General features: G+C 47.8%; 2 protein-coding genes and 1 long non-coding RNA gene across 7 annotated transcripts in view; 2 read left to right on the top strand and 1 right to left on the bottom strand.

Annotated features, from left to right (window-relative positions):
* As3mt (arsenite methyltransferase) overlaps positions 1-4984 on the top strand; it is a 32367-nt gene extending 27383 nt beyond the window's left edge. Inside the window, exon 10 of one of the 3 annotated variants that reach the window (XM_039082696.2) lies at positions 4418-4982. In XM_039082696.2, the coding sequence (XP_038938624.1) occupies positions 4418-4525 (108 nt within the window). In that variant the 3' untranslated portion in view covers positions 4526-4982. The other 2 variants (XM_063271150.1, NM_080890.2) reach the window with 2 other exon arrangements.
* A 1312-nt stretch (positions 4985-6296) lies between these two features.
* On the bottom strand, positions 6297-20727 carry LOC134484091 (uncharacterized). The gene is made up of 2 exons (XR_010061443.1): positions 17088-20727; positions 6297-15370 (listed from the first exon to the last, which is right to left on the bottom strand). It is a non-coding gene; the product is annotated as an uncharacterized LOC134484091 (long non-coding RNA).
* Positions 20728-20801: 74 nt separating this feature from the next.
* The window catches only part of Cnnm2 (cyclin and CBS domain divalent metal cation transport mediator 2), a 124393-nt gene continuing 120936 nt past the window's right edge, over positions 20802-24258 (top strand). The window contains exon 1 of one of the 3 annotated variants that reach the window (XR_005504350.2): positions 20802-22620. Coding sequence is in view for 2 of the 3 variants with exons in the window: in XM_006231471.5 (XP_006231533.1) it covers positions 21000-22620 (1621 nt within the window). In the remaining variant the exon portion in view is untranslated. The remainder of the gene's footprint in view (positions 22621-24258) is intronic. The other 2 variants (XM_006231471.5, NM_001011942.1) reach the window with 2 other exon arrangements.

A 24258-nucleotide genomic window follows, 5' to 3' on the forward strand; every position in this document is an offset into this window, starting at 1 on the left:
GGTACCCATGCATCAGAGCAATGGTTTTTGTTTTGTTTGTCTTTGAGAACTAATTAAACAGTCGGCTCCACGCAAGGCTTGGTTCACCTTCTATGTTCCTTGCTTTGAGGCATCTCCAGCCCCACCCCTAGTAGTCCCAGGTACTTGGGGATCCTTCTTGCTTTGGCATTAATGCTAGATCATAGAACTTGCAGCCCTCTTCGGAAACGCCCTTCCTCTTCTTCAGGCTCAAAGTCCTCTCAAAGTCTGGCAAGGCTCCTGCAGTTTGTGTCTGTCTCTTAGGAGCTGCCTTGTTATCTTAACCCAACCTCCATTTCTTATCTCTGTCCCTTTGATTTGCCCTGCTTCCCTATCGGACTTGGTGACAAACCACCCCCTGTCTTCAGGCTGTGTCCAGTTGGCAATAACAGCCATCCCAGAAACATCCTGTCAGATGAGAAGAACAAGAACCAGGCTGTTTGTTCTCCAGGACTGGGGTTTTCGACAGCCTGTTTTCTGTTCTGTCTGCAAACGTGTCTTCACTGGGTCCCTGAGACACTGGGCGTAGGTGGTTTGTGGCTGCTTGGCTCCTGCAGCATCCTGGGCTTCCTCCGTGCATTTCAGGGTGCTTTTGTCCTGTCAGGCTCCCCCTGATTCAGCCACGCCTCTCTCATGCCCACAGTGATCCATTCTGTAGTACAATGATTTCTTTGGTTGTGGTGGGCGCTGTATAGGTGCTGCCTAACGGCCTGATGAGTTGGCACAATTCCTCGTTTTCTCAGTGTTATTCCCCACCAGAGAGATGCCATACCGGCCGTGTTCTAGGCTCTCACTTATCAGCATCACCATGGCAGTGCCTGCAGGATCCATGGATTCTACAGTATCAAGGGAGTGGGCAGCCCTCCCACACTGATACATGTTGTGCCTCTCCCTGGATGCTTGACTCCTATAAGGTCAAGGAAAAAGCAAGGCTCATAGGCAAAGAGCCCCCGATCTCCACCAGCAGCCTTAGTTTCCCTCTCAGGCCTCTTTTGCCAGTGTTCTAACCTGCATTCCACTCAACTGTGAGATAACACCTTGGGATCCTTTCTTATCGCATTCTTCGCCCCTAACCCACCCAGCGGCACGCAGGGCGCACTTGGCATCTTGTTTCCCCGCTCTCGAAGTAAGGTTAGAGGCTGAGAGAGGGGTAGAGACACACTATCTCTTAAGTTGTAGTTCTTCCAGTTCTGTTGGCAGCCAGCTCAGCATCAGGAGGAAACAGCTGTGTGACCTAGAAATGCAGCCTCGAGTTCTGGAGGCACAGACATGTATCAGTTTTATGGAAGATATGGAAGGTGATAAACCCCGGTGTTCAGAGAGCGTGGGTGATTGTGTGCGTTTGTCCTCCATCAGCTGCCTCCATGGATAGTGGATGTTGCCAGTTTGCTCCAAATTGGCTGATGAAAGCCTTGAGACCATCACCTCCCCCTCCTCTTTTCTCCTCCTTCTCCTCTTCCTTCTCCCCTCCCCCATCTCCCCCCTCCCCCATTTCTGGAGACTGAACTCATCATGTTGTGCATACAAGGTAAGGACACTCCCATTGAGCTAGGCCTCTAGCCTTCTTTGTCCTCTTTATAATCCGACCAAGCCAAGTTTTGCTAAGTTTTGCTACAACAGGAGTTACATTATTGCCAGGTGTGAGGGCATGCAGGAGAGAGAGAGATGGAGGCCGGAGGATAGGAGTCCAAGGCCGTTCTCAGTTACATGTGGAGGCCAGCCAGGAGTACAGAACACCCTGTATCAAATCAAGTCAGTCAACGAGTTACATTGTTAAAAACATGGCAGCATCCGTAGTGATGCAAGTGGGATGGTGCAGGGATGTCTAGGGATGTCTCATTGCAGCCAATGGTGGCAGTTATGGGGGCCATGACCTGAGCGACAGGTGGAATAGTTTAGAAGCGCTGAGTTTTATGGAGCAGTCATCTGTTTAAGATGCTGTGTGGGGTTGGGGATTTAGCTCAGTGGTAGAGCGCTTGCCTAGCAACCGCAAGGCCCTGGGTTCGGTCCCCAGCTCTGAAAAAAAGAAAAAAGAAAAAAAAAGATGCTGTGTGGTCCTCACAGTGACCTTTGTGACCCTCAACCTATAGATGAAGAAGCTGAGGTGTAGGGAGACTGCAGGACAGTGGATTAGAACTCACGCCTGCTTCTGGAGTGGGCAGGCTAAGCAGCACGCTGCACCCCTGGGAAGAATGCTTGTTTAGGCTCCTCCCCTTCCATCCCATCCTAGCCCTTCAGGACTAGAAATGCACATTTGGCATGTGAGTATGTATGCGTGTGCATGTGTGTATGTGTGCGCACACGCAGGTGCACATGCAGAGACTACAGGTAAATGCCTAGTGTCTACTTCTATCACTCTCCATCCCATATATTTTTAAATTTTTTATTTTATGTGCATTGGTGTTTTGCCTGCATGTATGTGTGTGTGAGGGTGTCTGTCAGGTCTTGCTTGAAGTAGCAGACAGTTGTGAGCTTTCATGTGGGTGCTGGGAATTGAACCCTGGTCCTCTGGAAGAGGAGCCAGTGCTATTTACCACTGAGCCAGTTCTACAGCTCCAACTCTGTCTGTCTGTCTGTCTGTCTGTCTGTCTGTCTGTCTATCTATCTATCTATCTATCTATCTATCTATCTATCTATCTATTATCTATCTATCTATTATCTATCTAGGGTCAGGCACTGAACTTACAGCTCACTGTCTCAGCTCGACTGGATGACCAGCGAGCTCCAGGAAGTCTCCGGTCTCTACCGTCCCCAGTGATGGGGTCACAGGAGTGTGCAGTCATGTCTGGCTTTTGATGTAGATGCTGATAGCTGAACTCAGGCCCTCATGCTTGTGTGGTGAGCACCCACTGAGCCATCTCCTAGAGTGATGGCAGCATCGAACACAGGTTCTAGCCTGCTTGACCCGGAGTCCAGGCCCAGGGTGACCTTTTGACATTGGGAAGGTGGAAATGGGCTGGACAGTTGGCTCAGTGGTTAAGAGCACTTGTCTCTCTTGCAGAGAGACACCCACATGGCTGCTTACAACCATCTGTAACTCCGGTTCTGGGGGATTCAGCCTCCTCTTCCGGCCTCCAGAGGCACTGCACACCTGTGGCACCCAGACATTCATTTAAGAAAAACGCCCATACATGTGAAATAAAAATAAATAAATCTCCAACAAAGAAGAAAGGTAGGGACCGAGGGCAAGCGAGAGCATAGCCTCCATCAAACGAGCCTGCAGTCTCTTGAATGCAGTGACCTGACAGGCTCCTATTGGAATGTCCATCGGTGACAGCAGGATGTCAGGTGACTTGTTCATGCCCTGGGTTTCCTGTCTTTGGCCCCAGTTGGCCCCTGGTCCGCTGGTGTCACCGTAAGAAGCAGCTCATTTAGCCATAAAAGGAGGAAAACTGAGGGCAGCTGTTTCTCCTGAGCCAATTGCACTCTGTGCTCTAAGGTCAGGTACTGGTGATGGCCATCTCTAATCTGGACATCAACAGCTGGACTTAGCACTCTTGCCTCATGCACATATGTCTGGAGGATAAGGCACAGGACAGGACGTTTTAGCGTTTCAGGATTTTGGTTCCAAAGGTAAAAGGCACTTGCTTATGAGAAGCTCACAACAGAATCAGTTGGGTGAAATCGTCTCCCCTGGTCCAGCAGAAACGACTTTAAAGCAGGCTATGGTAGCTTCAGCACTTAAGAAGCTGAGGCAGGAGGATCATCACGAGTTCCAGGCCAACCCAGTCTAAGACTCTCTCAAAACAACAATAAAAGCCACTTTGGGGCTAGAGGTCTTGTTCAGCCGGTAAAGCTCTTACCTGCATGCGAAGTGCTCAGGTTTAGTCCCCAGCACAACATAAATTGGGGTGCGTGGGGTGGTGATCACACACACACACACACACACACACACACACACACACACACACACACACCCTCAACGGTCTCTTAGTATCATACTGAGTTGGAGGCCAGCCTGGGCTACATAGAACCCTGTCTCAAAAACAAACAGAAATTAGTGCCCCCCATTTCTTGGACAAAGTAGAGGTTACCCTGGGAGAGTGATAATCTAATTAGAGCTTCCAAAACATAGGGTCATCTTTTGTTCCTTAGCTTGTAGCCCAGGCTGGCCTCCAACTCACATTGCAGTCAAAGATGACCAAAAGTCCAGATCCTTATGCCTCCTTTACATCACTGGTGTGTGTGTGTGTGTGTGTGTGTGTGTGTGTGTGTGTGTGTGTGTGTGTGTGTGTGTGTGTGTGCAGATTTATCTTAAAAGGTGATTTGTACCCTAGAGCATCAGTGCTCCTCCGAGGGCTGGATAGCACTGTAACATTTTATCTCCCTCCTTGGTAAATCAGCCCAAATCAAACATGCAAACCCGTCTGTACTTTCACTCCGGTTTGTCTTTTGACAGGTTATAATCAGAGATCCATTCAAGCTTGCAGAGGAATCTGACAAGATGAAGCCGAGATGTGCACCAGAAGGCACTGGAGGCTGCTGTGGCAAAAGGAAAAGCTGCTAGACCTAGGGCCAGCGTAGAGCCCACCGAGCATGAGGGGGTGGCTAAAGGGCAGTCACAAAGTCTTCTGAGCCTGCTCTTCACCAGAGCACAGACTATGGGAAGATGGCAAAGCCACTGCTAAGAAAAAGTGATTTTTAGAGGGTGTTAATTTAAGGTTCACAGCAAACTTTTTCTATTTCACTATTTCAGAGTTCTGGCGCCACCTAGTGGTCAGAAGTAGAACTTGTACGTCTAAGGTTTACAAATATCTTCCTTCTGGCCTACCACAGGACACCTCTGGGTTTTTCTCTGTGGTTATTCAGGAAGCACAGTACTTACTGAATTTATGCTGACTATGACAAAAGGTTGCCAACTCAAATTTGGTAGGAGTACTCTTTAGGTCGCTGTCTTCAAACTTTTTTCCCTGTAAATGAATGAAAATGAAAACAAATGAAAAATAAATTTGACTTCATCCTGATAGTTGATGCCACAGTGGACGTCTGTAATCTGTCTTTATGAGTGCTCTGTCTTCAGACACACCAGAGGAGGGACTCAGATCCCATTACAGATGGCTGTGAGTCACCATGTGGCAGCCGGAAATTGAACTCAGGACCTCTGGAAGAGCAGTCAGTGCTCTTAACCGCTGAGCCATCTCTCCGGGCCCCTGTCATCTGTCTTAAGTGATGTTTTTGGAAAAAGGAGAGCTAAGAGATACACAGAGATTTCTCTCCCCTTGTAAGGTGCTCTCATTAAACTCATAGGGAAATGCTGGGTTTCCTCCTTAGTCCCATATTAAAGAAGTTCTGAGGATTAAAGGCAGGACCAATGATAAGAAGTTGAAGTGACACAGATCCTTATTAGGAGCTGATAGATCAGACTTAAAGCCCAGAGACGGGGCACAGCTCAGCTGGTAGAAAACTTGCCTGGTTTCCTCTGTAGGAAGCTCTGGGTTCGTGCTCCAATACCGGGTGAAACCAGGAGGGCAGCACACACCTCAGGTCCCAGCACTCAGGAGGTAGAGCCATGAGGATCTCTCTCCTTAGCTACACAGAGAGTTTGAGGGCAGCCTGGGGTACCTGAGACCCTGCCTCAAAGACAAGTAAGAACAGCCTTGAACAATGGAGGACTTGATAAGAAAATCTTGATTGTTCTGAGATCCTGGTTAAAAAGAGCTTGGGCAGTAGGGGAAGAGGTAGGGTTAGCAATGGCCCAAGAGGTTTTCAACTGGGAATTTGAGAATGTTTAGGCCTATAGATCACTGGGATGAATTCTAAGGGCAGATTCATCTTTTTTTTTTTTTTTTTTTTTTTTTTTTTTTTTTTTTGGTTCTTTTTTTCGGAGCTGGGGACTGAACCCAGGGCCTTGCGCTTCCTAGGTAAGCGCTCTACCACTGAGCTAAATACCCAGCCCCTCATCTTTTTAAAGAGAGATAGGTCCCCAACGGGACATTCCAGAATTCTGAGTGTCCTCATCCCTGACTTTGACAGACAGTTTTGTTCCTCCTTGTTTGTCCCAGGAACCTTGATTCTTCTCAGGCTGCCGGCTGTAGAGTTGCTTATGTGCCCAGTTATAACTCACCGCAGTGGGAGACTGGCCTGGTTGAGCACGCTGCAGGCTCCCCGAGCACAGGATAGCACTTTCTGAGGGACATGATAAAGGAAAGGTGAGCCAACCACTCTGTTGATTAGACTCATCTGCCATTTCTTTATTTGTATATAAATTAATGTATTTGTTGCAGGCTAGCGACATCCAAAAGGGCAGCTGCTCCTGAGGTTGTGAGCCACCTGACGTGGGTGTGGGGAACCAAACTCAGATCCTTTGCAAGAGCAGCAAGCACTCTGAACTGCTTAGGCGTCTCTGCAGCCCACCATCTTAATTAAAAAAGGGTAGTGGGGTTGGGGATTTAGCTCAGTGGTAGAGCGCTTGCCTAGCAAGCGCAAGGCCCTGGGTTCGGTCCCCAGCTCCGAAAAAAAAAAAGAAAAAAGAAAAAAGAAAAAAGGGTATGTATGTATGTATGTATGTATGTATGTATGTGTGTTTGTATGTGTGTTTGTATGTATGCATATATGTATTCATGCATGCGTGTTTGTATGTACGCATGTATGTTTGTGTTTATATGCATGTATGTATGTTTGTATGTATGCATGTATGTTTGTATGTATGCATGTATGTTTGTATGTTTGTATGTGTATGTGTATGTATGTGCGTATGCATGTATTATGTATGTTTGCATGCATGCATGCATGTATGTATGTATGTTTACTCATGTGCATATGCAATACACATGGGTACTTGTCGAAGCCAAAGGAGGATGTCCTTTTCTGCTGCTCTATCCCCTTAAGACAGTGTCTCACTGAGCCTAAAGCTTGCTGTTTTGACAAGGATGACTGGCCAGCAGCTACAGGTTTCCACCCACTAGTGTTAGAGCTGTAGAAACTTGAGAGCTGTGCCCAGGTTTCATGCGAGTACTGGAGATTCGAACCCAGAACCTCATGTTTGGGCAGCAAGTGCCTTACACGCTGAGCCATCTTCCTCCCAGTAATTCGGAATGCTTAGTGCTTCAGGGAGAAATCACGCTGGAAGTTCACATCCTTTTTCTGTTCTTTGGTTTTTGTTTTGCTTTGTTTTCAAGACAGGGTATCTCTGTGTAGCTTTGGCTGTCCTGGAACTCACTCTGTAGACCAGGCTGGCCTGGGCCTCACAGAGATCCCACCTGCCTCTGCCTCTCAAGTACTGGGGTCAGAGGTGTGCACCACCACGACCCAGCCACATTCTTTTTTCTGAGAATAGCATATTTGATATGGTTTTTTTTCCAACAAAATACACATTTTAAGAATTAGGCTTGGGGACTAGAGAGATGGCTCAGTGGTTAAGAGCATTGACTTCTCTTCCAGAGGTCCTGAGTTCAAATCCCAGCAACCACATGGTGGCTCACAACCATCTGTAATGAGATCTGATGCCCTCTTCTGGTGTGTCTTTAAAAAAAAAAGAATTATACTTGATGGGGAGATAGTTCAGCTGGTCAGTGAAGTGTGGGCCATGCAAGCATGAGGACTAGGTCTGTCTCCCCAGGACTCACATATGTTGAGCTGAGCACAGAGGGATGTGTTGCTAACCCCACTGACCGAGATGCAGAGAAAGGCAGAGCCGGGAAGCTCACTGGCCATCCAGCCTAGCAGAATGGATGAGATACCCAGCTAGAGGAGGCCCCACCCCAGTCCTGAGCAGCACCAAAGCTTCCCTCTGCCCATGACTCTTGCTTTGCCTTGGGTGGCTCAAGAAAGCCACCATGGTTGTCACTAGTGCCACATTCAAATGGGGGTTGTGCTCCTTGACTGTTCTGTCACAGTAATTAAGGCCACCGTGGGGGCTGCAGAGATGACTCACTGGTTGGGCCCTTGCTGCCCTTGAGGAGAACCAGAGATTGGTTTCCTAGGCAGCTCCCAATCCTGTAATTCCAGTTCTGGGGGATCAGACACCCTCTTCTGGTCTCCTCGGGCACAGCATGCATATTGTGTGTGAACAGCCCACACACATACTCTTGAATAAAAACAAAACCTGATAAACCTCTTGTACTAGGCGTTGCCCTAGTCACTGGCTGCAAAAATGGAATATTATGAACCAGTAGGCCAAGAGGATCAAAACAGCCCAGTGTAGTTCGAAACATGGTGGCCACATGTCTTGCCTCCCGTGAGGAATCGATATCTTCAACTGCCTACCACAGTTTGGGTTGGACAGAGGGTTCTTTTATGAATTCTGTGTATGTCTACTTTGGTCTACTCTGACTTTGGTCAGGTGTCTACTTTGGGTGTCGTTCCTCAGGCACTGTCCACCTTAGTTCTTTTGAAACAGGGTCTCTTATTGGTTTAGAGCTTGCTGAGTAAGCTAGGCTGGCCAACCAGTGAGCTCCTGGATCTGTCTGCCTTTCTCCACCACAGTGCTGGGATTGCAAGTCCATGCCACCATGCCTGGCTTATATATATATTATGCATATTATGAAATATATATATTGTGCACATGAATATTATGTATATATGTATGCATGCATATATATGTACATCATATAATTAACTTACTTTATATAGGTGCTGGGGATCCAGCTCAGGCTTCACCCTTATGGGCAAGCATTCTTCTCATTGAGGTATCTCCCTAGCTCTCAGTCTGAGCTCATTTGCAATGCAAAGCTGGCATTATACAATCCTTAGGATAACCTGTGACATATCTTTAATTCATTACAAGCAGCAGCCAAGCGGGCTTGTGGAGCGTGGCAGGGAGCCTCACAGGAGGGACCCACAGGACTGGGGCTGCTTATGGTAATTTGGCATATAGCTCAGAGCTTAACTGTGTTGGGTGAAGTGGCTTGCACAGTTCAGCCTCTGTTCCTAGAATTAACCAGCTTCTCCCATGTAGCTTCCTTTGCGAATATTAAATGAGCTTCCTCTGGAACGCAACACCTCAAATGTCATGTGCTGCGGATGGAAGGTTTGCACAGCCAGCACAGGGCGCCTGGTGTGGCTTCTGGACCTGCCCGTTCATCTTTTATTAACGGCCCTTGCTTTCTTTTTTTATCAATTAACCTTATTATATTCCTTTCAAGCAGATGTGCCTACAGAAGCACCACGAAGGAGATGTCTTTATTTTTCCTTTTAAATAATGTAGCAGAAACTCACGAAGCCAGCGCGGCCCTTTAAAAATGCCGCTTTCTTGTGGCAGAGAGGGAGGTTCTTCATTCTGCATGGATCCACCATGCCACATAATAAGCTGTGTCTTTACTGAGGACAGCTCCCTTACACCCCTTCTCGGTGCTGCCTTTTCAAATTTAATGGAAGAAGATGCCGAAAGGTGCGTCTGATCCGCATGTTGGGACTGCAGACTAGGCTTAGCACCGATTTGGCACCAAGACCAGAACCAAGGCTCCTGGTGCCTCACCCATTGCATGGAAGGCTTTGTCTTTGCCTTCCTCCAGGGCCTTCCTAAGTTAAACAGTGTAGTAACTGCTGGACCTCGTGGCTTGGGCTACTGTTCTTGGTTACTTGAGAGGCCGAGCAAGAGAGTTGAAAGTCCAAGGAGCACCTAAAACACGAGTTCAAAGCCAGCCCGGGCAACTGGACTGAGACCTTGTCTGAGAAGTAAAAGGAGCTGGGGCTATTGGTTCCAATGACACGCAAGGGGCCCTGATCGTCTGCATTGAGGGTTGGGGGTGGGACTGGGGGCTTGAGTGGCAGGGGTGGGGTAGGAGAGGACAAGGTAAGAGCGAGGATTACAGCTAGAGTGGAGGTGGGGAGGGGAGTGTGATGTAGAAAGTGTGTGTAGGGTTTTTTGGTTGGCAGGAACAGTGGTGCTAACTCTTTCCATGACTAGAAGATAGGGCTAGGGAGGTGGCCCAGTCGGTATAGCATTTGTAATACAAACATGAGGACCTGAGTTTGCATGCCCAGTCCCCATGAAGGTAGGCATGTCAGTATGCCCTGTAACACTCTCCCTATCCCCCACATAAACAGGGGCACACTTCCCCACTCTGTGGAGATACAGAAGGGTGGGTGGGGCTTGCAGCCAGCCAGCCCAGCCAATCAAGGAGCTCCAGGTTCAGTGATTGAGAATGTTGACCTTTGTCCCTCCCCAGGCATGCAGATGCACACACACACACACACACACACACACACATGCACATGCACACTACATATCCCTGTCCACAATTATTATGTGAACATACTGTTTGCCTTTGTCTGGAACTGTTCTGCTTTAAGCTTTAAACTGGAGTAATGATTAATAATATCTTTTCCTTCCAAAAAGTCCTGTTTTGGGAGGTTTTTAAACATCTGAAAATTTTTTTTTTTGGTTCTTTTTTTCAGAGCTGGGGACCGAACCCAGGGCCTTGCGCTTCCTAGGTAAGCGCTCTACCACTGAGCTAAATCCCCAGCCCTACATCTGAAATTTTTTACATGTATGAATGTTCTTGTCAGCATGTATGTGCCTGGTGTCTGTGGAGGCCACAAGAGGGACTAGAATTACAGATGGTCATGAACCACCATGAGAGTGCCGGGAACTGGACCTGTAACCTCTGCAAGAGCAGCAAGTGCTCTAAACCCCTGAGCCATGTCTCCAGCCCCTATTTTATCTCTCAAGATAGGTTCTTGCTCTATGAGAAGTTCTTCCTGCCTCAGCCTCTAGTGTAGGGATTAGGGTATGATGCCTCTGCTTAGACAGTTCTAGAAGCTTAAATGAAATATATCAGGAAGTCTGACCTATGATCAGGAGTCTAGGCCAACCCGGGAAACTGAATGCTTGGTCTAAAATTTCTAATTCCCACTCAGACTTGGGGGTAGTAGCTTGTGATCCCAGTATGGACTTCCTGAATGGAAGATGTGGTGTCCCCTCAAGTCTTTTGGGGACTCCTGTGGCATGTGATCTTTGTTCCTGCCCCATCAGTGACTGGAGGTGTGGCATATCACAACTGTGAGGGACAGTTAAAGTGATAAAGTTTTGAACACCAAAGTGACAGTGTAACCAAGGATGTATTAGACATACGACGGTGCCCCTAAGATTATAATAGAGACAGGCTGGAGAGATGGCTCAGCGCTGAAGAACAGGTGCTTCTTCTCCAGAGGATCAGGGTTCAGTTCCTAGCACCCACATTAGGTGGCTCACAAATGTTTGTAACTCCATTTCCTGGGAATCAAATGCCTCTAACCCCTGAGGGCATGTACACACACACACACACACACACACACACACACACACACACACACACTAAAAAAGATAATGTGGAGCTGAAAAATTCCCACTGCTTGGTGGCAGATGACACTTGGTGACAGGTGACAGTGACAGTCAAATGTCATAGGACAACATACCATCTACATCTTTGTGATGCCACTGGAATAAACAAACCTACCCTCTGCCACTCACGTACGAGCAGAGGGCACACAATCCCATATGGTATCTGATGTCTGATAGAGAGAATAATAGCTCTGGTCCTGGCTCCCATTGGTCTTCCATCTGTATATGTTTGAAGAAGGCTCTTGCTTTGTTACCTAGTGTCATGGTTTGAATATGCTTGGCCCAGGGAGTGGCACTATTTGGAGGTGTGGCCTCGTTGGAGTAGGCGTGTCATTGGAGGGCTTAAGACCCTCACCCTAGCCACCTGGAAGTCAGTCTTCCACTAGCAGCCTTTGGATGAAGATGTAGAACTCTCAGCTCCTCCTGCACCATGCCTGCCTGGATGCTGCCATGCTCCCCCCTTGATGATAATGGACTGAACCTCTGAATCTGTAAGCCAGCCCCAATTAAATGTTGTCTTTTATAAAGAGTTGTCTTGGTCATGGTGTCTGTTCACAGCAGTGAAACCCTAACTAAGACACCTAGGCTGGCCTACCACTTACCATCCTCCTGCATCAGCTTCTTGAGTGTCACCATGCCTTTTTACTATACTTTTTGTTGTTATTATAAAATCTCCTTCTTTTATTCATTAAAAAGAAGTCCACTGGAAGACAGTATGCTGGGTGAGTCTGGTGGACTGACACATCTTCAGTGGACCACAAAAGGCCACATGGGGTCACCAAACTTCACTACCTAGGTCTGTGAGTGCACTTGATATTTGCAAAGTGACAAAATTACCTGTGACACATTACTATACACAGAATGTATCCACAGCCTTAAGTGACACAGGATGGTATATGAGAAAGTGCTTTGTAAACCGCGAAGGTGTTTTCTGCTCAGTGGCCCGAGTTCCTCAAATTTGGACCAGGCAGATGTATGGTGAGTCAGTAAAGTTGTTGCCCGCAAGCATGAGGACCTAAGTTCGAATCCCCAGAACTATCCACTTGAGCTCTGCAATCCTTGTGGTGGACCCCTGGAGTTCATTGGTCAGCCGCCTTGCTGAGTTAGTGAACTTTAGGTTCAGTGGAGTGTGAGAGAGGAAGACACCCAGTGCTGGCCTCTGGCCTTTAAGGGCATACATATCTGCTATTCATGTGTGCATACTCCCATACAATATGTAATCAGATGCACACACGCACAGGAAACAAACAAGATGGAGTTCCCTAAATAAATCAGTGGGGTCTTAATGCCACCATCTTGGTAACTGCTGGACTAATCTTCCAATATGTCAGTTCTTTCACTTAGAACTTCTCAGACTCCTTATACAGTAAAACATAAGCTCTGAAACTTAGTATTCAGCCCATTATAGACCAGTCTCAACAATTCCCAAGATCCCTGCTGGTCCTTGTCATGGACTACGGCACCGGCTTTCTGAGCACACGCTGTTCAGTGTTGTCTCTCTAGCCTTGTTCCTGGTTTCCCACTGGTTATTGTGGATTTCATCCTTTTCTCTGTCTCTTTGTTAGGTATTAATATTCACACCACTTCTCTCTAGTCATATCTTTTAGTACGGCTATATTTGAAAGTGGACACTAACCAGATATGGTGGCACATGCCTGTAATCCCAGCACTTGGGTGGCTGAGGCAGGAGGATTGAGACTTGAAACTAGCTTGGGTCAAATAGTATGACTCTGTCTCAAAACCCACCAAACTAAAAAAGAAGAGGAAGAGGAGGGCTGGCCAAGGAGGAAGAGGAGGAGGAGGAAAAGGAAGAAGAGAGGAAGAGGGGGAGGGGAGAAGGGAGGGAGAAAGGAAAAAGGGAGGGGGAGAATTTCTAATGAAGTAAATTAAGGTTAGAAGAAGTTATGGGGAAAGGTTGGATCCTGATTCAGTGATTAATGTCCTTGTAAGAGAGGGTGCCGGAGAGCTGGCTTCCTCGAAGCAAGCTTCACAGGACAGATGTGTGAGGACTGTCTGTTTGCAAGCCAAGAAGTAGGCCTCATCAGAAACCTGCCCCACTAGACCTTGCTCTAGGATTTCAAACCTCCAGGACAGTACAAAGGTAAGTCTTGTTGGTGAAGCCAGATCACCACATTTAGTTAAGGGAGCACAAGTAAGTGTGGCTTTCTTGGAAGAGCTCTTCTGTTACATATCCAAAACCTCTTTGTATATGTGCATGCGAGTGTGTGTGAATGTGTGTGTCTGCCTATGTGTGAGAAAGTACTGTATATTTATATAAGAGTATATATGTGTATGTGTGGGTGAGTACTGTGTGTGTATAAGAGTAATGTATGTGTGTGAGAGAGTATTTTATATGTGTGTGTAAGAGAGTACTATATGTTTATGTGAGAGTACTGTATGTGCATGTGTGTGAGAGTACAGTATGTGGAGTACTGTATGTGTGTGAGAAAGTATTGTATGTATTGTGAGAGTACTGTATGTGTGTGCGTGTGAGAGAGAGCACTGTGTGTGTGATAGAGTATTGTATGTATGTGTGTGAGAGTGAGTACTATATGTGTCTGAGAGAGTACTATATGTATGTGTGTGAGAGAGTATTATATGTTTATGTGAGAGTACTATATGTGCACGTGTATAAGAGTATTGTATGTGTGAGAGTACTGTATGTATGTGCAAGAGTACTGTATGTGTAGAAGAGAGTACTGTATGTGTGTGAGTAGTGTGTGTATGTGTGTATGCTGTATGTGTGGAAGAGAGTACTTAAGAGATTTGGCATGTGGGGTTGGGGATTTAGCTCAGTGGTAGAGCGCTTGCCTAGGAAGCGCAAGGCCCTGGGTTCGGTCCCCAGCTCCGAAAAAAAAAAAAAAGAACCAAAAAAAAAAAAAAAAAGAGAGAGAGAGAGATTTGGCATGTGTCCCACTGCTTGCAGGCCAAGCATTTTACTGAGGGAATGATCTTGTCCAACTACTTAGCTTTGTTCCCTCTTTCTTCCTTCCTTCCTTCCTTCCTTTCTTCCTTCCTTCCTTCCTTTCTTCCTTCCTTTCTTTCTTTCTTCCTTTCATGATAGAGTCTCTTTATGTAGCTCAGAATGATCTTGAATTTGTGAACCTTCTGCCTCACCTCACAGGTGCTGAGATGAATAGAGAACTCCACTATACCCAACCTAAAACCCTCATTGTTCCAGGAGCAACCTGAAGACTACCATGTTTTCCTCAGTTTTTAAAACAATTAGAATTTTTATTTGTGTCTCTGTGTCTGTGTGAATGTGTGCCTATGGTGGCAGGAAAAGGAGCTGGAGTTATAGGTAGTTGTGAGCTCCCTGTGTGGATTCTGGCAACTGGATTTGGGATGCTTTGGGAGAGCATCCAGTGCTCTTAACCACTGAGCTGTTTCTCCAGCTTGCCTTTGTTTATCTGTATCTTCTTTGGTTTTTTAAACAAGGTCTCGAATTTTTAAACAAGTGTCTAAATTGCCACTGAGGTCTGGATTCTCCAGCCTCAGACTCCTGGGTAGCTGGGTATCCTTTCAGGCGTTCTATCCTTTGCTGTGTAGTGTTTGTGGCTAGCTTTCTTACCAGCAAGTTTTTTGTTTGTTTGTTTTTCAGGAGGAGGTGGGGTTGGATTTGGTTGAATTTCACTGTATAGCCCAGTATGGCCCCAAACTTAAACTTGGGATCTTCCTCCTCGGCCTCCTGAGTGCTAGGATTATAGATGTGTATCTTGGGGCAACTGAGGATTCCATATTGTAGCTCCCCAGTGCCTAGAGCTGTGTTTAGAATGCACTAGAGAAACAATATACACAGACCAATAGGTCTGTAAACAAATGAAAAAGAAGAAATGGGGTAAGAAACATAACCTTTTTTATTTAAAATTTAAAGAAGCAAGGGCTGGGGAATGTAGCTCAGCTGGTAGAATGCTTGCTTAGTTTACAGGAAGCCCTGGATCTGATCTCTAGCAGCACAGCCTTGGTTGTGCTTGCCTTGAATTGCAGCACTCAGAAGACGAGGATGACAGGATCGGCAAGTTAAGGCATCCTCAGTCTCATAGCAGGTTCAAAGGCAGCCTGGGTCTGAAATATTGGGTCCCAGGTCTCCTATAAATAAATAAATAAATACATAAGTGAGACAATAAAATGTAAGGCTAGGGAGATGCTTAGTGGGTAAAATGCTTGCTAGGCAGGTGTGACACAGTAACACACGTCTGCCATCCCAGTGTTTCTATGATGAGAAAGAAGGGGAAGCCAGAAGAATCCCCAGAAACGAACACTAGCCTGACGTCTACAGTGGAAAAAAACTGGAACCTAAGAGATCTTCAAAGAAAGGTAAGAGCTGACACCAGAGGCTGTCATCTGACCCCAAACTCATCAGAAAGTGGATTCCAAGGCTCACACACAGATACACACAGAGAAAAATTATATTAAAAGCAATGTAAGGAAGCAATTAATGAGGGAGAGAGGAGGAAGAAGAGAAGGAAGAAGAGAAGGAAGAAGAGGAGAAGAAAGAAGAGGAAGAGGAGGAAGAAAAGAAGAAGACGAAAAAGAAGGGGGAGGAGGAGGAGGAGGAGGAGGAGGAGGAGGAGAAGAAGAAGAAGAAGAAGAAGAAGAAGAAGAAGAAGAAGAAAAAGAAGAAGAAGATGAAGAAGAAGAAGAAGGAGAAGAAGACGAAGAGGAGGAGGAGGAGGAGGAGGAGGAGGAAGAGGAGATAACCCTTAAGTTTAATAATAGTTAAAATAAACAGTGCCTTAGAGAAACTGGAAAGAGAGGAAGTCTATGCTTGCATTTTGTGAGTGCCTGGGGAGAGAGGTGGACTGAAGGTGTATTTTACCTTCACCCTCAGAAGAGGTGAACCGAAGGCTGTGGGAGTAGGCTAAGCTAGCGTGAGAGAAAACACAGGTCCCAGCTCAGGTATCTGAGGCACACAGGAATGACTCTCATGGGAGGCTTCAGACTCAAACATTTAGGCCCTGGTCTAATTTTTCTTCTGTCCACCCCAATCTTACCTGCTCTGTCCTCACCCCACCAAATGGAGGTTGGGGAGTCCAGGGAGTCTTGGTGTAGTCCAGGCTGGCCCTGAACTCGCTATAAAACCAAAGATGACTGTGGACTCCTGATGCTTCTGCCTCTCTTTCAAGTGTTAGGATTAGACGTGAGTATGGCCAAGCCTGGTTCTATGGGGTGCTGAGAACCAAACCTAGAGATTCATAGAGAATAGAAGAACACTGCCAATTGAGCTACACCCCCAGCCCCTGGGAATGTAATTTTAAAAGATGTGGGGACTGATCATCTGCCTGGCCTTACTCTGGGGCTCAGAGACCAGAGTGAGCAGTGGCCAGGAGGAAGAAGGCAGAGCAAGACGAGGCAATGGGGTATTTTTAGGCATCATTAGGGTGGCTTCTCATACACTCACTTCCTGTTGGGTAGCTGAAGACTAGATTTCAGCAAAAGCTAGTTTCGAAGAATTCAGACTTTTTTTTTTTTTCTTTTCTTTTTTTTCGGAGCTGGGGACCGAACCCAGGGCCTTGCGCTTGTTAGGCAAGCGCTCTACCACTGAGCCAAATCCCCAACCCCCAGACTTTTTTCAAAGAGAAACTGTAAATGGTATTTTAAAATTTAAAATGTTATTTAGTAACTCTTATTAAATACTAACTCTTATTAACATGACCTGATCAGCCCCCCCCCCCCCCAATAATCAAGGCAGGCCCTATGGATTCTAAAAATCAGCGTTAGCACAATTACTAGGGATTACCCTACTCTGTTTTTCTAGACTGTCAATTCCCAGCTGTGTTCTCCAAGCCAGCCGTTTGAGTCTCACCTGGGTTATTTCTGCTCCATCAGTCCATCCACAGAGGACATTTCACCCAGCCACGTGTTCCTGGTTCATAACATCTAATGGAGGCCTCCTGCTCTCTCTGTCTTTTTCCCTCTTCCTCTTCATTCTCACTGTGGTCCCTACCTTTGACCCCCAGCCCAGTAACTGAAACCCCACCTACCTCTATTCTCCCCAGTAATTGGCTGTAGCCATTTTTATTTAACCAATAACTTTAAGCTGGGGGTGGGGGCAAGGTTTACATAGCATTACTTGGCATGTATGAGGGTCTGCTCATTGGTGGTAACCAGGTCTTGGGGGCTAGTAGTTATCACTGAATGCATAACAGCACCAGAGTAACCCCTGGCAAGAAACCTTTTTTCCCAACCGTCAAAAGGCCACGTTTTCCCTTTTCTTTTCATTAACCATGTCCAGAAAATATCTAGAAAAGGGAAGGGAATGCAGAAGTCCTAACAGAAGCCTGCAAGGCCTCCTGGGGAAAATAAGCAAGCCTCAGGCTTTCTCTTAACTGCTTTTATGAACTGCGGTGAAAATTTTTCATTTAGTCTAAAAGGGTTCTATTACTTAAAGCAAGTGCACAGTATTGCTTCTGAGAAATCCCTCTGGGCCATCAGAGTGGATTCAAGGGTGAGTTCGTGTAACTCCCTTGTTTTTAGTTCCTGGTTTTCCTCTGAAGACTGTGTTCTGTTGGCATTCAGATGTCACTCTTGCCTGGAACGGACTCAGTGGCAGAGCATATGCTCACGGCCCTGGGTTCCATCCCATACCCCCAAATCCCATTCAGAGGGAATCTCAGAACTAAAACCTTCTCTACTAATCAGACCTTGTGTTAACAGAATGTATATAGAGAAACACTTGCATTTTTCTTGCAGTCTTTTAGAAAACCCAGAGCATCGTCCTTGGAGACACAGTTGGGTCTGGCTACAGAATTAATTCCCGAACCAGCAGATTTGGAGGTTTTCCTTCTGGATGGAAGAAAACTGAGCTGTCATTCTTCTCCCTTATTTTCTAGGGAAGGAGGGATTCTGGGAGGGGAAGTTTAGTGGAGGATATTTGCAGGGGGTTTTAGCTTAGCTTGAGTGACTCATTCAAGTTCAGGCGAGGAGAAAACATTGAGGGTGAGACACCGGTGGCTACCCCTTTAGAACCTTGGCCCCTCTGCAGTCTTTTATGGATTGAAATATGGTCAGAAATTAGGGTTTTGTGGTGCTATTCCCCTTCCCCTGCCCAAAATTCCAGAAAAGGCTTCCTACAAACATCACCACCTTCTCTCCCTGGAAGGTAGGTTGCGAAGCCCCAGAAGCTGCTACTCACTGCAAACGGGCACCAGCAGCTTCTCTCTAAGGAAAGAGTAAGCCTTTGACCTTCAAAGCCTCTGAGACTGAAGGATGACTCTAATGGAAGGAAGAACGGCTTGCCTCAGGTGTCTGGGCAGCTTTGTGTGTCTTGAATATTCGTGCAGAGTAGCATCCCATATCCACCACAGGGGTTAAAGATTGCTCAGCAACCCTGTGTGAATCTAAGCCTGGCTTATTTTTTGGTGTCTGCCGGGAGGTACTGCTCTGTTTTGCTTAAGTCTTGAACTTCTAGCCTGCTTCTAGATGGCTCAGACCGCACTTTCCTGACCGTTGCTTTCTCTGCACAGGAAATGTCTGTAGGTCTGGCAAGTTCTTCTTCCTGTCTCTGCACTCCCATTCCAAACGGTGCCTTTGAGATTCGAGAACCACCAACTGTCTCCCTCTTAGCCTGGAACACCCTCGTCCTCACATTTTCAGTCAGCTGGCTTAGAAGCACTGGGTCTGTCCTGAATCTTTGTCAGACATCTAAAGACCTCAACTTATAAACTGTAATTACCATTCTTGTAAATGCATAAGAGGCCTAAGAATCCCATTTTCTTCACTTAAAGTATTTTTCCCAAAATGCAAAAGAAAACCCCCACAAACAAACAAACAAACAAACAAACAAAACCCACCAGAAACCAGAGGGCTAGGACTAGAGTTGACCATTTACTTAAAATAGTCAAAGCAAAAGCTCCTTTCTTTCTTTGGCACTTTTTATATGATGATTTTGAGTATCTGTAGTTGTTCTAGGCTGAGGTGATAGAACTAACAGTGCACAACAACTCTTGAGAGAGGGTGGATATCAACCACATGAGTAATTGACACATGATATTAGTAAATGATCTTTGCTTGGAAGAAAAATAAGAGAGAGAGAGATGGAGTCTAATGGGCTTTGAGCAAAGCCTTTAAACAGGGCTATGTTGGCATCTGGGAGAAGCTGAGTCACACAGGAACAGCAAAGACCCCAGGAAGATCCCCTGGCAGTGACTGAGAACATGACAGACTCTGGTTGGGACAGAGCTAACAGAACCTTGTCAGAGGGAGATGAGGATTATGGGGAGGGCTCAAATAAGAGAGCTACGGGTCCTGGTTTGGTAAGTCACTAGCCAGAAGGTCAGGGGGAAGGGACGAGGACAGGCATAAAAGAGGAGAGAATGGCAAGAACAGCACTGAACTGAGCCCAGGAATTACTCATCCTGGAAATTATAAAAAATACTTAGGGTATTGACAAAGAGGAAGGCTATTGTGATTACGGAATACAAAGTAAGACCAGGAAAACATTTTTTTTTTAAAACGCGCTTCAGTTGTGAGGCAGAAAGTTCAATTTGGGAGCTGCTGTGCTACCGCATCTACTCTGAAGATTTGAGAGTCTTGGCAATCTGTGCTCCAGAATCTATCTTCTCTGGAGCTAACAGCATTTGGCCAGTGCATTTCAGAGGAAGCTTTCAGGGGCCTTCTTAGGAAGCTCTCCCCTTCCTGTTTCCCAAAATTGCCAGGGTGCACGTTAAACCAAACCAAACCAAACCAAACCAAACCAAAAACAGGACCCATCTCATTCTGTGATTATAGCACGACTACAGGAGAATTCCTGTGATTACAAAGTTTGGGAAGCTGACCACACACACTTTGAGGGGTTTGCTGAGAGCTAGCAAACATCAAAGGTCGCCCGTGAGGGCCGGCAGGTGGCGCCACATGATCGTGAGCAGTTGAGGGCGCTCAGAGGCGCGGAGATCGCAGAAAGTCCTCAGCGTTGCTAGGGCCACCCTGTCACCGCGAATCTCCAGAGGAGTTGCAAGCAGGAGTAGTGGGCTGGGGGCTTGACTAGTATCCCTATTTGGTTTTAGGCTGTGTGCACCGTAAGTTGTCTCCAGTCGGCTCTGGTGCTCCCAGGGAAGGAGGGCTCAGCCCTTTCTGCGCTGACACGGAGCCCTGTGGAGCCCGCAAGGCCCTGCAGCAAGGACTTGAGGCCTCGCGCCTCAGGGCAGTATTGCAGGGCTGCCAAGCCCGCGCGCGAGGATCTACTACAGAGACCCCACAGGGAGCGCCGCACCCGCGGACCGCTCCTTTTCATTGGTTGACTGGAGGAAGACCACGCCCCCATCCCTACAGTGCTCATCTTTGACTGGCTCTTGCGTCTGGGATGGCCACGCCCCCTCCCCTCGCATACACAAGAGTCACGCGCCTTTCAGTTGGAAACTTGGCATGCTGAGGAGGACAGTGGCCCTCTTCTCCCCGCCCACCTCCCGTGCCATTGGTGCGGCACGCCGACTGCGACCACGCCCCCATTCCAGCCCCCTGGCTGGGAAGGCGGGCACCCGCTCTTGATTGGTTGGCAGACCTGCCTCTCGCGGGAGAGGCTAGCACGCCCCTCCCTCCCCTCCCTCCTCCCTCGAGCCCGGGGGTTCCTCAGCTGGCTCAGTCCGAATCAGTGTCATTCAGAGAGAAGGACAGCTGAGGGCTGGGCGCGAACGCGCGGTTGCAGTCCCGCTCGGGCGCCGGTGCCTGCGCTCGCGCCGCCGGGTGGGAAGGATGAAGCCTCAGCTGGAGCAGCCACCCTATGATTGGCTGTGGAGCTTGTGAACCCGAAGTAAAGATGGCGGGCGGGCAGGCAGCCGCCGCACTGCCCACTTGGAAGATGGCGGCGCGCCGCAGCCTCAGTGCCCGCGGCCGGGGGGTCCTGCAGGCAGCTGCGGGCCGGCTGCTGCCGCTGCTACTGCTGAGCTGCTGCTGCAGCGCGGGCGGCTGCACAGCGGCCGGCGAGAACGAGGAGACTGTGATCATCGGACTGCGGCTGGAGGATACGAACGACGTGTCGTTCATGGAAGGGGGTGCTCTGCGGGTGAGCGAGCGGACCCGGGTCAAGCTGCGGGTGTACGGGCAGAACATCAACAACGAGACATGGTCCCGCATCGCCTTCACTGAGCACGAGCGGCGCCGGCACACACCCGGCGAGCGTGGGCTGGGGGGCCCCGCGCCTCCGGAGCCGGACAGTGGCCCCCAGCGCTGCGGCATCCGCACCTCAGACATCATCATCTTGCCCCACATCATTCTCAATCGCCGCACATCGGGCATCATTGAGATCGAGATCAAACCGCTGCGCAAGATGGAGAAGAGCAAGTCTTATTACCTGTGCACGTCTCTCTCCACGCCCGCATTGGGCGCCGGCGGCTCCGGGTCTGCGAGTGGCACCGTCGGGGGCAAGGGTGGCGCGGGGGTGGCTGGACTCCCGCCTCCTCCCTGGGCCGAGACCACCTGGATTTACCACGACGGTGAGGACACCAAGATGATAGTGGGCGAGGAGAAGAAGTTCTTGCTGCCCTTCTGGCTGCAAGTGATCTTCATCTCGCTGCTGCTGTGCCTGTCCGGCATGTTCAGCGGCCTCAACCTGGGGCTCATGGCTCTGGACCCGATGGAGCTGCGCATCGTGCAAAACTGCGGCACGGAGAAAGAGAAGAATTATGCCAAGCGCATCGAGCCGGTGCGCAGGCAGGGCAACTACCTGCTGTGCTCGCTGCTGCTGGGAAACGTACTAGTCAACACCACGCTCACCATCCTGCTCGACGACATTGCGGGCTCAGGCCTTGTGGCGGTGGTGGTCTCCACCATTGGCATCGTCATCTTCGGAGAAATCGTGCCCCAAGCCATTTGCTCCCGACACGGCCTGGCGGTAGGGGCCAATACCATCTTCCTCACCAAGTTTTTCATGATGATGACCTTCCCCGCTTCTTACCCGGTTAGCAAACTGCTGGACTGCGTCCTGGGCCAGGAGATAGGCACTGTCTATAACCGGGAAAAACTGCTAGAGATGCTCCGGGTTACTGACCCCTACAACGACCTCGTTAAGGAGGAGCTGAACATCATCCAAGGGGCGCTGGAGCTCCGCACCAAGACGGTGGAGGACGTGATGACTCCCCTCAGGGACTGCTTCATGATCACCGGCGAGGCTATCCTGGACTTCAACACCATGTCTGAGATCATGGAGAGTGGCTACACTCGAATCCCAGTGTTCGAGGGAGAACGGTCCAACATCGTGGATCTGCTCTTTGTCAAAGACTTGGCCTTCGTGGATCCAGATGACTGTACTCCCTTGAAAACCATCACCAAATTTTACAACCACCCTTTGCACTTTGTTTTCAATGACACCAAGTTGGACGCTATGCTGGAAGAATTTAAGAAAGGTGGGCAATTTTGCTAATTTTTTAATTGGCTTTGCTCTTTCTGTCTCCATCCTCCTCCCTCCTTGAGTCCTCTACCCCCAGACCAACCCCCCAAGGAGAGTTGACCGGAATTTCTCCCTTCCTTAATTGCAAAGTTGAAAGGATGGCATGGACTTGGGGACGGATTGAACTAGTGAGCACTTCTAGGTTTAAAAGCCCGAGACTGTCATTGCTTTTTCACATCATCCAAAAACAGGCTTTGTAATTTCAGTGCTTGAAACTTGACCCTCTAGGGGCCTCTTGAGGGATCTGCTTCATTCATTGTCTGGGTCCTGAATAGGTAGGTGAATGTACAGATGGGCTCCCTAGATGCCCTTGGGTTACATCTGATCACAGACGTTTGGAAAATATTTAAGTAGCCTTAAAAAGCCCAGTGTAATCCTTTTTTCCTTCCTTAAACACCCATGCTGACATCTCAAAGATTGGAAGTATATTTTTGTCCTTGAATATCTGGCATCCTACAGGGTAGACTGAGGTCTTTGAGGGTGGATCGGGGTAAAGAACGTACCATTCTAAATCCTTGCATTATTTGGATATGACTTCTCAGGCTGGGAAATGGGGTTTGTTTTGTATAAAGCAAACTTAGTTATTAATATATAACTTGGAAAGGTTAGCGGTAAGTTAACTTTTTATGAGGCTATAACTGTCTTCTTCATTGTTTCTGCTTATCTGACAGCAAGTACAATTCCCTAATGCAAGTGTGGTTTGGCAGCAAGCTTGAACCTGTAATAGTGGGATGCATACCATTCTTAATTATGATTTATTTCTTAATTTTTTTAAAGTGTTCTTCTTTTAACCTTGATCTCTTGATATGTTAACATGAAGTATGTCTCCAGGCTCTAAGGTATTAGTCAGGAAGAGGCAAAGGCCCAGTGTCCGCCATGTGGGCACTCACAGCACATCATTTTTTTGCACTGTGGTGTTGCCTGTCTTATTTTGTCATAAATAGGGGAATAGCAACCAGCGCTATTATTACTGAGACTTTGAAAGTTGCCAGTAAATAGCTGGTGTTGTTGAAAACCAAGGGATGCTGAGTCTTGTCACTGGCGCTTGGCATGCACCAGCATTGCAATGTGTGTGTAACCTTGCATGACCTGAAAACTAAATTCTCATTCTTCACATGGAATTTCCATCACTAATGGGGTCACTACCCCGACAAAGGCCATGTGTACCTGGTGACAGCTCACTGGGTGGGATCGTGTGAAGTTACAGTGTGCCCGCTTGTCCTCACTCCCTTTTCTTGGATGAATGGTGTCCTCTCTGGAACAGGACCACAATGCAGTAATTTTCATATAAAAAAAATAGAGCAGAATGTGCTTCAGGGCTGAGTAATTTGCATTTAAAAGCAGGGGGAGAAAAAGAAAATGTCCAGTATCTCTAGCCACAGAGCTTTTGGGGTATGGGTTCCGTGCCAAGCTGCTCATTAAGAACATTGAACTGGTGTCTTCCTTCCTCCACTCTGCGACACAGGGGGATGTCTTGAAATGCTTGAGGATGCCTCCGAGTCCCCAGCGCTGGCATGGTTTATTGTGTCCTTTGTTACTGCTGTTCAGATTTTTGCATATCACCTTATAGATTGCTAATACCAGGCTGCCAGGC

This window comes from Rattus norvegicus, chromosome 1 (assembly GCF_036323735.1).
Source record: "Rattus norvegicus strain BN/NHsdMcwi chromosome 1, GRCr8, whole genome shotgun sequence".
Lineage (NCBI taxonomy): Eukaryota > Metazoa > Chordata > Mammalia > Rodentia > Muridae > Rattus > Rattus norvegicus.